Source organism: Vespa velutina, chromosome 20 (assembly GCF_912470025.1).
Source record: "Vespa velutina chromosome 20, iVesVel2.1, whole genome shotgun sequence".
NCBI lineage: Eukaryota > Metazoa > Arthropoda > Insecta > Hymenoptera > Vespidae > Vespa > Vespa velutina.
Window position 1 is genome coordinate 3,534,721 of NC_062207.1, and position 15,207 is coordinate 3,549,927.

Sequence of the window (15,207 nt, forward strand, 5' to 3'; positions counted from 1 at the left end):
ATCATTTTTAATACTACGATTATAAAACTAAATATGTTTTATAATACAATTAAAAAAGAAAAAAATAATTGAAAAGACGTATTTATTGAAATTAAAAGAAGAATTTTCTTTTTTCAAAATTTCACCCATCAAGAATACAAACAATAATCCATAATTTAAAGCAACCTTTGCTTCAAAACAAAGTTATTATATCAGAAGTTTACTTACTATAATATTAAGAAAAGTATTAGCTCTTTTTTAAATAAATGTATCCCATTAAAGAAAAAATATATACCTTCTCTTCATTTTATCAGATTTATATTTTTAAATATCAATAATATCTTCTACTATTTTTATAATTACTATGTTTTGAATAATCACTTGAATGACTACTATTACTTCTACTTTCATAGGATCTATGTTCTTTATGGTGATCATATTTATTATTTTCATGATCACGATGATAAGGATGATAACTTCTAGAATGTCTATCATCACGATGAGTATCAATTTTGCCAGTATACGAAACTGTATTTTGTACTATATTCGTAGGAAGCATACCTGAACCTACATTTGGCATAAAGTTTCCTATAAACGTTTGTTGACCCAAATGAAGTAGATGATTTAAATTATAAATGTGTTCCTGTCTTTGTTTTTCTACTTGCGGTAATTCTATATTATTTCTTGTTTTCATATTAATAGTCCGGTCAAATAATCTTGTCCCATCAAAAAGGTCTAAAGCATATGGTACAGAACTTACATGTTTATACGTTATAAATCCATAAGTTCTGTGCTTCCCATCACGATCTTTAGGAATAGCAACTCTTTGTACTGGACCACCCTATGGCAATGAACAAATTACAGATTTATGTTAGGTATAAAGATATTATATAAATAACCCTATACTATATCTTTCCCGGTATTCTTGTTATTTATACAAATAAAACAAAAATCAACCTGTAAAAATAATTCGTAAAGAATATTCTCTGTAACTTTGTCACTTAAATTTCCACACCACAATGTACGTATATCGTCATCCATTTTGCTATATTTTCATCGTTTCATTCGCTTAATCATTGAGACTTTATTCTGTATACTTAGAGAAGCTTCCTAAAATCCGTGGTAAATGTTTATTCTTGAAAATGTTATTGCACGCTCCGTAACATAATTAATTTTAATAAGGGAAAATAGAAAATTAATATAATTTTTCGTTAAATCACAATATTCCACAAAAAAAAATTATTATTTACAAATAATATTTATAATTATAGAATTTTGTATAGATGGTACATACATAAAACGATTGTATGCATATCGATACGTTATAACGCTCGCGATTGGACAGCTAAACCCGGTACAACCAATCAAGAGTCTCGTTATCAATCCAATCGCTAACTCTGATTGATCGTATAACTCAGTCAGTATGTAAATGTATATAGAACATAATTTAATTTCTTTTTTAAATATACGAATATCTACACGGATTTATTATTTTTTAGCTTTTATGAAATAAGCCAACAAATGATAAAAAGAAATTTTAGAGATTCTCTTCAAAAGAAAGAAAGAGAGATATGTTTACTCGTCGCTCATTGGTTGATAGAAAATTGTAATCGATCGTATCGTTCAATCACAGACGACGTCATCGTTCGCATGATAGTGGCAATAGTGTTTTCCGCCATCTTCAACTTTCTTGTTTGATTAGCTGTAGAAGACTGCTGGACTCTCATTTCGTGCCGCAAAGAAGATAAATTTGCTTCATTTCGAATCAATGAAGGTGAAATAAATTGATCAAACGATCAAATCCAGAAAATTGGATTGCAATATAGATCGATCTTCGATTTGTTGGTCTTTTTAAAGGTAATATATTTTATTTAATCGTTATACGTGCGACAATGCAAATGCGTATTTCCATATTGGCGTCTATGCGATAAAAATGAATATTATCATAAAATTTAAATTGCGCTTATTTTTACATGCGATGTAACATTTTTCTTTTCATTCTTTAATGTACAAATATGTGGCATTCGATTTTAATATTATTAAATGAAGCTGTCGAATGTAAGAAATATTATCATTACATCAATTCGAAGCATTTTATTGCTATTATGAATTTGAATAATCGAATAATGCTGTACAATTAATATGAATATAATTGATAAATTTATATTTAGTAATTCTTTTGTTTCATTCTCTAATTAGAATTGCGTTTTAATTATACGTAATATACTGTGAATGATTGCTTTTTATTTAATAATCGATATAGTACATATTGAGTATTTCTATAAAAATAATGTGGATATAATAAAACAACTAAAATGTTTTATTTCATATGGATATAGTTCCAAGTATTGCTTTTTATTCAATGTGGATATAGTCCTAAGTATTGCATATTATTTCATGTAGATGTAGTCCTAAGTATTGCTTTTTGTTTAATGTGGATATGGTATTGAGTATTGTAATACAAATAATATGGATATAGCCCTAAGTATTGCATATTATTTCATGTGGATATAATTCTAAGTGTTGCTTTTTATTTAATGTGGATATTTGGTATTGAGTATTGTAATACAAATGATACGGATATAGTCCTAAGTATTGCATATTATTTCATGTGGATGAATGATGTTTCTAAGTATTGCTTTTTATTTAATGTGGTGGATATAGTATTGAGATATTGCCTATATAATGTTGAATATTGTAATACAAATAATATGGATGTAGTACTAAGTATTGCTGAGATAATAATATAATATTAAAAGATTCAGTTTTATTTAATATGAGTATTGTATTAAGTATTGCAGAAGAAAATAATATGGATTCTGTACTGAGTACTATTAGGTTAGAAAGAATGATACTGATTATTGCGATTCAAGTAATATATTTTAGACAGACTTGGCATTGTTTTTTATTAATTAGTTATGTAGACTCATGATCATTAATATAATTGAATAAAGATTTAGTTGAGATTATTATCTGATCGATATTAGTATAATATTTAGAATTGATAGTTAATCATTATGAAAATAAAACTGAATTCTATTCATCGGTTAATTAAATCTTAGATTTATCTTTACTACAGATAAAATTTTTGAATATGAGATTAATGACAAAACTTTAGTAATAGATTTAACAGTTATAAGCCTATGTTACATATATTTTTTTATAGAAGATGAAGAGGAGTAGTTCTAGTCTTGGAAGTAATGATGAGAGGCGAAAAGAATTGCGCAAAGATGATCATAACAGTCAACCACATTCAAGATTGGAGGAAGGAAGACAGAGACGAAGACAACAATGGTTAATTCAGCAAGAACTAGAAAGAGAACATGAAAGATTAAAACAAAAAATGATATTAGAATATGAATTAAAACGAGCTCGTGAACAAGGCGCAAGTCACAGCAGAGGAAGATTAACGGATGAAAGTAATAGTAAAAGTAGAACTAGAGATAGATCTTTAGAAAATGTATGTATAAAAAGTGCTACAGCTACAAGTTCTAAATCACCAGCTATACCAGGGAAGTAAGTAAAGTTATTACATATATGAATACAACTTGATTTAAACAATGTTTATATTCCGAGAGGGTTCAATTAATACTCGATTTAGTTTAAATAGATACATACGAATTTTGAATATTTAGATCAAATACTTCATGTGGTACAACATCCCTATTCAAAGGTCCAGAAGGAACTCAAATAAGCGAAAAAGAACTTCATTGTATAAAAGTAGATATTCATAGAAATATACCTGTGAAAGGACAAATAAGTGAATTGCAACGGGACATTATTAACCCTGAGGATGTAATCATAATAAGAAGAAGCGGTAAACTATTATATTACTTTATGTTTATTCAGAGACAAAATATCAATGAAAAGAGAAATAGTATAGGATGTTTGACTGCAATGAAAATATATTAGAATATGTAGAAACACATATGCTGTTCTACTGTTTTATAGATACAATGATAGGCCTTTTAAGGCATAATTTAAATAATGAGTATATTTTCAATCGTGAATATACTTGTATTTCTGTTCTTTCATATTTAAAATCTGCATTATATTCGTTATTAATTAATCTGCATTATATTCATTATTATATAAATGGTCCTTCACAAGTTTTATCTTAAAAATAGAAAAAAAAAAAAAATAATAAAAAAAGGAAGAAAGAATTTTTCTAGATATTTTAGGGTAATATTTATTATTCTTTCCGCGTGCGTCACTTGAAGATACTTATTATGAAATAGTAATATTCCACTATGAAGATAGCAGAAGATAAGACATCGTCTATTATAATCACAATTTCTCCTTATATATAAATTTTCATATTTAATAATTAATTTCTGTTTATCCATTCAGGATATAGTTCACTTCAAATGCAACGCTGGATTATGAATTATTCATACAGTTAAGTGTAAGCACGACTTTATAGATATTACAATTGCTAATATTGATTTGCTTAATATTTCCTTTGCTTTCTACTCTTCTTTTCTTACTATTGAGCAATATATTGCATATAATTGAGATTATTCTTTTTTTTTTTTTTTTCATACCTTTTAAATTCATAAGTATTCATAAATATATACTTTTTTGATAAATGATGATCAAAGGATTATGATTGCAAATATTATAACATTCAAGTTAAGGATATATCCTTGTAATATGTTTGTATATATATATATATATATATTTGTAAAGAGAAATATTCTATATTTATATGTTTTTATTGCATATCTTTTATTTATATAGATTTTATTACATATTTGAATTGATAACTTTCTTGCATGATTAATAATTCTTTATGAAATACTAATATGGTCCATCAGTTGAAAAATCATTTGTGGCATGACAATATTTTTTTAAAAGGATATTAAAAATATTGAGAATTCTTCAAAATCAAGTCTTTATTCAACTTGAAGATTATTTATATAAAAAAATTTATGTGCTGTTATAACTACATCATGTACATAATTTGCTTCGTAAAATTAAAAAAAAGAAAAAAAAAAATAAAAATGTTGATTACTAAAGTTCTATCGTACAGTGAACAGTGCTATCTTTGTGAAAATATCTTGTGTATTAAACTGTCTATGTTTTAGTGTATATAGATAAAGATAGAAATATTTCTCTATGATAGTGTGGTTGTAATTACATTTATTTGTGATAGTGAATTAATTTAATTAGAATTACATTATCATAAGCTGAGAAATGTTATAGAAAATGAACGTCTCGGAAGATAAATAAAACAGTGATATTAACAGTGCAGTGAATTTCATTAATTAAATTATTTTTTCATTGCTATATTGTTAATTTGTTCATATCTGTGTTTTTAGTAGTGTCCAAGTGCTATTTTTACTAGTTGGCAATATTTCATCAGGAAGACTAACCCAGTGAAGATATTGAGGAGTTTTATTTCAGCAATCAAAATTTCTGATCTTAATCAATATATGAAATTAAAGTTGATAAATATATTAAATTAAAATTAATTGATATAATATAAAGCACATAGAAGATAAATATAAAAAAATAGGATAAAGTGAATGAAAGAATCTTAGAAAGTTTCATATGTAGCATTTAACTTAATTATTTTTATTGAGCTTTGATACACAATATTTCATAATATTTTTATAAAGAAACTATAAATGGTATAAGAACATGTAACAGATATGGTAAATGTCTAATATTTATATAAAATATTAATAATGCATAAAAATTTAAATGACACGATTTACAATTATTTAAAAGCACTCAGATTATTACAATAACAAAAGTTGGTGTAAAAAATGCAGAATGCTTATGTTATTTGCTATTGCTTTCTCGCTTTATATATTAAATATTTTATAGTTGTACACATGTATAATTAATTCTTTCATTTTATGTGTGTCGAGTAGGAGAAGGATCGAAGCCTATATTTGAGCGAGAAGAAATAGAGAGTACTTCCAAGAAAGTTGAAGAAATTAAAGAACGTCGTACGGTGATAGCTGTAGAAAGTGGAGATTCAGGTGGTTTATATAATTAGTAAATATGAAAATTATATGTGTTTCCAGGATTGAGTTTTTTTTTACACTTCAACATTTGATATCAGTTAACAGGTCAAAATCCTTTAGAAGACGCTCTCCATCCTCTAATTCATTACGACACCGTAGTCAACGTTCTTCATCTTATCGATCCAAGTATGTAGTTGGGTTAATAGAAAGGATTTATCTGGATATTTGTGTGTATATATATATATCATATATGTGTGTATATATATATCATATATATATATATATATATATATATATATTAGTATATAACATAATTACTATATATATATATATTAGTATATAACATATTTACTAATACATATATATTAATACGTATTAATACATAATACATTAATATGGATATAACAATAATAATAATTAATTTTGGAATAAATGGAATAAGAAGTGGATTATATACCAAGTATTGTAAAGTTCGTTAATTAGGTAGTATTGCTCAAGATCATGTCGAGTATTGCAATATACAGGGTATTTTTGAAAAAGAATCTTAAGAGATCGCCATAGAAAATTTTATAAAATGATCCTATATAATATAAAGGATTAAACATATTACTGGACATTCTTTTTCTTAAAAAAAATAGAAGAAGGTTACAGTGTAATATCAATATTTTTTGCACTCATACTTATTTTATTTTATTATGCTTGTTCAATTTTCATTTTTCATTTTTCATTTTTCATGAATGCTACCTTTCATTTATAAGGATTAATAATTTAGCTTTTTTCCTTTCAAACACATTCCCAGAGTACAGTATATATTTAGCCTTTAGCTTTAATTAATATTATAATCGATATACACCATATATATTTCTCTTAAATAGAAATGTGATTACACGTTTTACAAGAATATACACTTATGGATGCAAAATGCAAAAAAAGTAATGTACAGTGATGTCTACATTCTCAATGTAAAAAAACATTGAGGCATGTATTTTTGTTTTGTAGAATAATTATCATATTTATTGCAGATAATTATAGATTTACTTTAAAGTTCAAAATCCATTTGAATTTTACTTTATGCATGTTTGCTTTTTGTTACTATAATTTGTTTTGTTCTAGCTTTACTAATGCTTCACAAGGATTGGCAGAAGAGACACGAACAACGATATGGATGAAACTCTATTGTGTAGTGTATTAGTTTACACATGCTTCTTTTCATTAATCATGCTATTTATTCTTGTTCATACAATTTTTTTCTTGCGACATACTTATAGTACAAGGGCTTTTGTTAGGGCTTTTATTGTAACCTTCTGATCATCACATTGCTTATCACAGTACTTATTAAACATCTCTGCTTATTCGATGGACATTTGTCTCATTGTTGACATATGTACTTTGATATAAATAATAATTCAATATACATAATTATTTTAGAGTTATATGTTATGAGGTGAGTCGTATACACTGTAAATATATTACATTATTTTCTCATTATATATACAAATAATTATTTTTTATTCTATTTTCTTTTATAAAATATGTTATTTTTCTTCTTATTTAAATAAGGTATATTAAATATGTCCAAATAGATCCATACTTTGAGAATATATATGCATGATCTGTTATTATCCTGGCATATAGATGTTTTGTATAAATTCATGTGTGAATTGTTTAATACTTTTACAGATATAGGCAATATTTATTGTAAAGATTTTATTTAATCCGTAACACTAAAAGAAGATTACATTTAACTGATATTTAATTTTACACTGAAATTCTAGTCGTAATAATAATCATTAACAATAAGAACAATGTGGATATAAAAATAAAATATGGATTTTTTAAATAGAGTATTGCTATAATTCATAGATTACATTCGTGTGATGTACCGAGAAGTCTTTAGTGACATTTTTCTTATATAATATTAATAAAAAATTATAAAATTATACGTTTTGAACAAATTAACATTTGTTGAAGAAAATATTAAGATCGGTACATGACACATATGTTGGAAATATATTTCTATTCGATTATTTATTGGAATGTTTTATTATAGATCCAAAGATTCAAAAGATTCAAGTTATAAATTTGATCGTTATACTAGCAGAACAAGTGATGGGTAATTTATCTATTTTATTTTAAAATACATGTCTTAACGATTGGTTAGAAGAGCTTAATATTAAAATATTTAAAAATATTATATGTTTTGCAGAGGGCAAAGAAGAGAAAGAAGAAGAGAAAGAAGTAGAGAAAGAAGTAAAGAAAGAAGAAACAAATACAAGGGAGACGATCGTCCAAGCGGCAGATACAGATCATCTCGAAATAGAGAGAGCCCATTTCAAGAATATAGAGATCATCGACGTGATTCTTATTCCAAGCAAGATTTTCGTCATAGGTGAGCATAATGAAAGAAAGAAAATAATAGAAGAGCATAGTATTGTTTTTTTTATGTCGATGTAATCAAGTTTATACATTTATTGTAATTAAAATAGAAATGAATCGCGTAAGGAAGAGGGAAGCAATAGCAGCAATAAATCCAGAAATCGTCCAGTAGGTAACAGAGAAAGGGAAAGAAGGTCTAGATCTCGTTCTAGTAGATCTCGTTCTAGATCTCATTCTAGATCCAGAGATAATAGGTACAGGGAGCGACAAATGGTACCATCCCATCCGTTCAACCAGGTGCCTTATCCTGTTTATTATGGGGTACATATTATGATACACTGATTATTCTCCCAATTATTGTAATTAATAAACAAAAAACGATATAATCAATATGTAAACTTTCAGCCACGACCTATGATGGTAGAACCAATAATGTCGATTAGGGGCCGAATTCCTATGGCTACAGGCAGATTACCTCATCCGCTAATAAGACAAATAAGACCATTTCCACCTCGTATTATACCACCCAACGTATATAGATTAGGTCCCCCACCTAATTACAGTAAGTTCTTCTCTAGGATAAGCTGTATGATAACAATAGTATTGAAAAGAAAACTTTTCTTCTCAGGATTTGGACCAATGTTTTAATGTGAAAAATTACAAGAGGAATGATATTTTAACCTTTACTTTTATACAATACATATATTTTATCTTACGTTTATTATTTATATGTGCCTTAGCAGTACATTTTTAATGTTAATTTTAAACAATTCTCTTTTAAATTTTTATTATTTTATTTAAATGCGATAATCTAGAGAGTTAGATTTTTATCATCTTTTTGTGGATAACATAAGTGTATCGTGATATATAAATGTGTTTATTTAAAGACAATAAATGACGATCGATAATTTGATTAAATTTAAGAAGTGTTACATCGATTGATGTTAGAAGGATTCATGGTAAATGATGAGATGTATTTACCACGATATTTAAAATGCAAAGAACTAATTCAAAATAAAGCGCCTCTTAAGGGAACCAATGGGATACCAGTATTATTTTTTTTGTTTGCACTAGTCAATCACGGCTCGACTTTCGCTTTCTACTGTTACAGCCAATGGCTAGACTTTGTTTCCTACAGTTCAGCCAATTATGGCTCGACTTGGATTGCTGCTTTAACAGCCAATCAGCGAACAATTTTCTGGCGCCAAATACATGGAGACAATGGCGTCATTGCTTCTGAACTCTCGTCGTACTTTCTTTTAATTAAGCGTTACAACAAATATTAGGTAAGCTTATGTATCATTATTCGTATAATAAACATTTGAATATGTACATTTTGTAAAATTTAAGCGATTAATATCATAAATTGTTTTTATTCCTTTCTATTTATGTATTACGACGGTTTTGGCGGTTGCTAGGTAACGAAAAGGACGAAAAGTTGAGAAACGGTAATGCGCAAGAGAGTATACGCATATATAGATACATATATAGTCGAATCAAATCGAATAAATATACGCAGCGGCTCTCGGTATCCAAGAATATCTTACCGGCATGCTGGTTTCGTTGGCTCGAGAGCAATCAAGAGAGAGAAAGAGAGAGAGAGAGAGAGAGAGAGAGAGTGAGTGAGTGAGTGAGAGAGAGGATAGGAGAGAGAATAAGAAAAGGAGCGGCAGTAGGGCGAACGAAGGCTTGAGCGACCGATCGACCGTAGCGTGTGCTCCCTCCAGTTCCTCTCTCTCTCTCTCTCTCTCTCTCTCTTAACACACGTAGGTACACACACTCCCGACGGAGTAGAGACGACAACGAATCGTCGAAGCAAGTGGCACGAGTTAGTTTCTCAGCATCGTTGAAACGATTAAGGTAGCAGCATTCTCTTCGTACAAGCGAAAGAGAGAGAGGGAAAGAGAGAGAGAGAGAGAGAGAGACCTTAGTTTGGTTTCATCTTTCGAAAGGCAAAGCGAACGTAGTCTCTCGTACCTTTCTCTTTGCGAAAGGAAACAGACGCTGATCGAGCAAGCGTCGCGTAGTATATACGTTCATATATATATATATATATATATATATATATATGTTATTAAATGGAGGAGGGAGGGAAAAACGAATTGGTCTCTTAGTGTGGTATATATATACGTTCGAAATTTCAATAGGATATAAAAGATTATGTATTATATAATTTAATAGCGGTGAAAAAAACGTTATTGTCTTGCGCGCGCCTTAAACGCTTCGAAAAGTGTTCTCGCAAACGAACGAACGAACCGTGTGCCGAGAACGAGTGCGAGTGATAGTGCGCGCGTGCGCCCAACCGCGCGCAGGTACGCACGCGGAGGTGCACGATATTACTACTACTATACTCCCCTTTCACCTCTCAACCCTCTCTCTCTTTCTCTTTCTCTCTCTCGTCAACCTCTTCTGATCCTCTTGCCCTTAGCCTTGATCGAGAAACTCTGAGGACGAGGCGACGCGACGCCAGCCGACGCGCCGCGACGCCGACCACGACGACGACGACGACGACGACGACGTCGTTGTTCACTACGAGAAGTAACACAAAGCTGCTGTCGAAAACGTGGGGTTCGCTTTACGATAATGGACGAGGAAGAAATCGACGGTGTCAAATCGCCCATCAAAAGACTTGGATCAACTAGGAAATTACTCGTTTTTAACAGTAAGTTTTTCTTATGTTTTTTTTTTTTTTTTCTTTATTTTTCTTACATCTTTATTCTCTATTTTTATTTTAACAAGCGTGAGATTCGTTCGCCTTTCTTTTTTTTTCTCTTTTTTTTGTTTTTTTAAGGGGGGAAAATAAGAAGAAACAAATCAACGGCGTCCTTTTCTCTATTGGCGGTACACACAATCTTCTTTATATACTCTTGTCGTACCTTCCATCCTTATTCTTTCATTCTTTGTCCTTCTCGTCCTTACCATCTTTTAATCTTTTTTTTTTCTTTCTTTCTTTCTTTCTTTCTTTCTTTTCTTTTTCATTTCTCTTTTGCATTCTCCCCTTCCGCCATTTTTTTTTCTTTCGTAATTATTATTCCTCTCGACGTACGTCGGTCGTCTGTATATTCACCTCGAACGAAAAGAAACACGATGCATTTTCGTTCGTTTGTCTTCACATCGACAAAGATACATATTTTATCGTTTATTTCGAAATATGAATTCGTTTACTTGAACCGCGCGAAACATTGCGTGCGCACTCTTCCACGCGCACGATGCACATCTCACATACACGCACGCATACATACGCGTATGTATTTTAGAGGCTTACGAAAGATAGACGGTCACAGAGAAAGAGAGAGAGAAAGAGAGAAAGACCTTGGAAAATGTTCCCTGGAATGTAACCTCACGGTAATATCGTTATTTAGAAATAACAATTTCTCACGATTATTAAGTTACATCAATATATTAATTCATTTTAATAGTTCCTAAAAATCATAACCAAATTTATGTGTTGTGTATGTAGAGCTAGGCGTGCGTGCGTGCGTGCGTGCGTGTGTGCGTGTGTGTGTCAATATAATGCGTTTTATTTTCGAACGATTGTTAGAAAATCTATATTTTCTATCTCGTCGTATACAAACACGCACACGTCATAAGAGAATTTATGTAGCATTTGTATATCTGCTGCTGTCCACCACGTGCGTGTGTATGTGTGTGTATGGAATTTTCTTCTTACTTATCGAAAGAATCGTAAAAAAATTTTGATATCTTTTACTCGATACACATATACATACATTAATAACGATAATAACAACAACAACAATAATAATAATAGTAATATTAATAATAATAATAACTTTCGAACTGACACTCGAATCTTTTTTTCAATATCAAATTGGTAAAGAAAAAGAACGTGGGCTGGCTTGTGGTTATCTCAGTAATAGTAATGTAAGTAGTAATATACTAGTCAATGGTGAGAGAGGAGGCAATCGACAGTTATAACCGTTCTCGAGGAATGTCGGTGGTGCATACGAGAAACGAAGGCTGTTGCTGCTGCTGCTGCTGTTACTGCTGTTGCAGCAGCAGCAACAGCAGGATAGAGCCCTGCCAACCTAACCGCCTCGCCTTCTTTTCAACTTCGATATATGTACATATATATACACCTATCTCTTTCTTTCTTACCTATATACTTGTCATATATTTATCTTTATTCCCGGAAGCAAAAAATACATTTCCGGTTTCTATCGTTTCTAAAACAGCGATTCTCGATTTTTTATGTTCCACGTACCCCTATGGAAAAATGTATACCCTAAGGGTTACGTGTACGTATCACGTTGAGAATTCTCCTGGTCTAACAGATCTTCTAAAGGGATTATTATTATTATTATTATTATTATTATAATATTTTATATTATTGCCATTATTATTATTATTATCATTTGTGCAACATATTATTTTTTCTCTTCTCTTTTCTTCTTTTTTTATATCGTCTTTTCTCGAAGCTACCTTTACTCTTTCACGCTTGAATGAAATTCGTCGATAAAACGATTAAAAGCTCTCTTTCTCTCTCTCTCTCTCTCTCTCTCTCTCTCTCTCTCTCTCTCTCTCTCTCTCTCTCTCTCTCTCTCTCTTTCTTTCTAAGCTTCTTTTATTCTCTTTTGCTATTTATTCGCACACAAGAGAGAAACGATTATCTCGGAAAATAACTCGTCGTCGGCTTGTGCGTTTTACCTTTTCTTAGGAGCAGCTTGCTTCTCTCTCACGTGAAAGAAAGAGAGAGGAAGAGATAGATTGAGAGAGAGAGAGAGAAAGAGAGAGAAAGAGAGAGAGTATGCGTGAGAATACACGTGCGTGTGTGCATGCGTGCGCGTCTCTCCCTGTCCAATATCGATCTTTCTCTCTCTAACGGCTAGTTCTCGCAAGTACGCGGTTATGCACCTCGCACAAACAGGTAGTACCGTCGCCAGAATCAACGGTACCCTCTGCCAAATTGTTTTTCTTTTTTTTCTTCTTTTTTTTTTTAATATTCATTCTATCAGAAATGTTAAAATGTTTTCTTTTCATGTATAGATATATGTATGTATGTATATATGCATTGCACACACGACGAGAGTTTTGAAAAGGGGAGAGAAAATAAAAGATGCTTCCTGTCCCTCTCAGAAAAGATATTTTTACACATACAGGATAAGCACTTCTCGAAAAAAGAAACGACGGAAATTCTCTCTCTATTTTTTTTTTTTTCTTCTCTTCTAACATACACGATTCCTTACTCCGGAGAATTCAAAAAGACTACTATCGACCATCTTTTTTGGCATGCTTCTTTGCTTTCCCGACCATCGCAATATTTTTCCTCGCTCCGCATTTTCTCAAAGTTCGTTGACCTACGTTAAATTTCATCGACTTTTAGCAAATTTTAATGGATTTTAATGGATGGAACAGAATTTCGATCAGAGATTCTTAATCTCTGTCATTTTTAATACTCGTCTCCAACAAAAGCGATAACAATTAGTCATTGGTTCAATAAAATTCTACATATGCTCTTGATGTATTAAATACATGAAGTGTAACAAGAGATAAAGAAGTAGTCGTCGTAACATCGGCTATGCCGGCGAATGAACGCCACGCCCTCGATGAGAAGAAAAAGATGGAAAATCTTATTACGTTTGCGTCTAGAGAAGAGAAGAGGATTTCTCATCCGATCATTATACCGTTATCCATATGAAAACGATCTCTCAGAGTACTTGGTAATAACGATATTCATTAGATAATCGTTTTCAAGTTTATTATCATTATATATCATTGTTTACTGTTATTCAACTTGCAACATTTTTATTCCTAACTTTTAATTAAATCTAATTGTTTTTTAGAGAGAAAAAGAGCCAGAGACAGACAGAGAGATTCACGTGATAACGAGAAAATGACATTTATTATTATGATTTTTAATTTTTTTTCTCCTCTCTTTTTCCAAATTTCTTTTGTTGTTAACAGAGAAATATTAATAATAATATATAATAATCTTTCTTCAGTATATTATAAAAGCATCGATAGTGGTTTTATTCATCGGAATTAGGTACATAGTAAATGGTGAAAAATACGATACCAATGAAACGTAAAATATCTTATAGGGTAGGAAGAAAGAAAGGCTCGAAGGATATATATACATATATATATATATATGTAACCCCAATACCGGGTGGTCGGTGAATAAAGGGAAGAAAGAAGAAGAAGAAGCAGAACACGGTATATAAAGCACACGTTGCTTCCGTTTCTGGTACACGCGATTTCTTCAATGTGGGTGTATATACATAAAATGAAAAAATCAAAAAAGAGTTCCTCCGGAAATCCCACGTCGGAAATAACTGCTGGCTTCTACCACTATGTTTCTGGCTAATGTTCTTTCTAACGAAACTCTCATCCTGATTAAGCTTCCCAAACGGATCAATGGATTTCATTTACACGTAATATTTTTATATCAAACGTATGCCGACACAAATTTTATCAAAAGTTTATGAGAAAGAGAGAGGAGAGAGAGAGAGAGAGAGAGAGAGAGGGATAACATTAATGAGATGATTAACTTTTATCAATTACTTCAAAAATATAGTAATATATTTGGCAAACCAACTGTGAAAAAATTAAGTAAATTTTAACGTGCCACACAGCATTTATTATAACAAATATGCTTGTATAAATATTTTTTTTTTATTTTTATTTTACTGGCAATACTTAATACATAATTTTAGCTTTGTGTTTGTTATACATAATTCTATGAATTTTAACATGCCACATTATTTTTATATAAAGTATTTGTTTATTATAATAAAATTGTTTATATAAATGTTATCAGTATTGAAATGCAATATTGAAAATAAAATAAAAATTCGGTTGGCAGTATTACTGTATAATATTGGAGTCTGATGAGAGTTAATTCATACGTTATGAAATT

General features: G+C 30.2%; 3 protein-coding genes across 10 annotated transcripts in view; 2 read left to right on the forward strand and 1 right to left on the reverse strand.

The window, feature by feature from the left end:
- Positions 1-280: 280 nt before the first annotated feature.
- Positions 281-1,281, reverse strand: LOC124956165 (RNA-binding protein 7). Its single transcript, XM_047511636.1, has 2 exons — positions 937-1,281; positions 281-820 (listed from the first exon to the last, which is right to left on the reverse strand). The coding sequence occupies exons 1-2, from the start codon at positions 1,018-1,020 to the stop codon at positions 311-313; spliced, it is 594 nt and encodes a 197-aa protein (XP_047367592.1). The 5' UTR covers positions 1,021-1,281; the 3' UTR covers positions 281-310.
- Positions 1,282-1,653: 372 nt separating this feature from the next.
- Positions 1,654-9,374, forward strand: LOC124956161 (serine/arginine-rich splicing factor 4-like). Its single transcript, XM_047511617.1, has 10 exons — positions 1,654-1,836; positions 3,146-3,495; positions 3,615-3,796; positions 5,859-5,969; positions 6,053-6,140; positions 8,005-8,067; positions 8,161-8,343; positions 8,441-8,651; positions 8,736-8,892; positions 8,959-9,374. The coding sequence occupies exons 2-10, from the start codon at positions 3,149-3,151 to the stop codon at positions 8,976-8,978; spliced, it is 1,362 nt and encodes a 453-aa protein (XP_047367573.1). The 5' UTR covers positions 1,654-1,836; positions 3,146-3,148; the 3' UTR covers positions 8,979-9,374.
- A 616-nt stretch (positions 9,375-9,990) lies between these two features.
- LOC124956152 (SLIT-ROBO Rho GTPase-activating protein 1-like) overlaps positions 9,991-15,207 on the forward strand; it is a 24,478-nt gene continuing 19,261 nt past the window's right edge. The window contains exons 1-4 of one of the 8 annotated variants that reach the window (XM_047511586.1): positions 9,991-10,190; positions 10,512-10,656; positions 10,759-10,992; positions 11,122-11,171. In XM_047511586.1, coding sequence (XP_047367542.1) covers positions 10,914-10,992; positions 11,122-11,171 — 129 coding nt within the window. In that variant the 5' untranslated portion in view covers positions 9,991-10,190; positions 10,512-10,656; positions 10,759-10,913. Of the gene's footprint in view, positions 10,191-10,477; positions 10,993-11,121; positions 11,172-11,561; positions 11,676-14,389; positions 14,723-15,207 lie in introns of those variants that run through there. The other 7 variants (XM_047511587.1, XM_047511585.1, XM_047511589.1 and 4 more) reach the window with 7 other exon arrangements.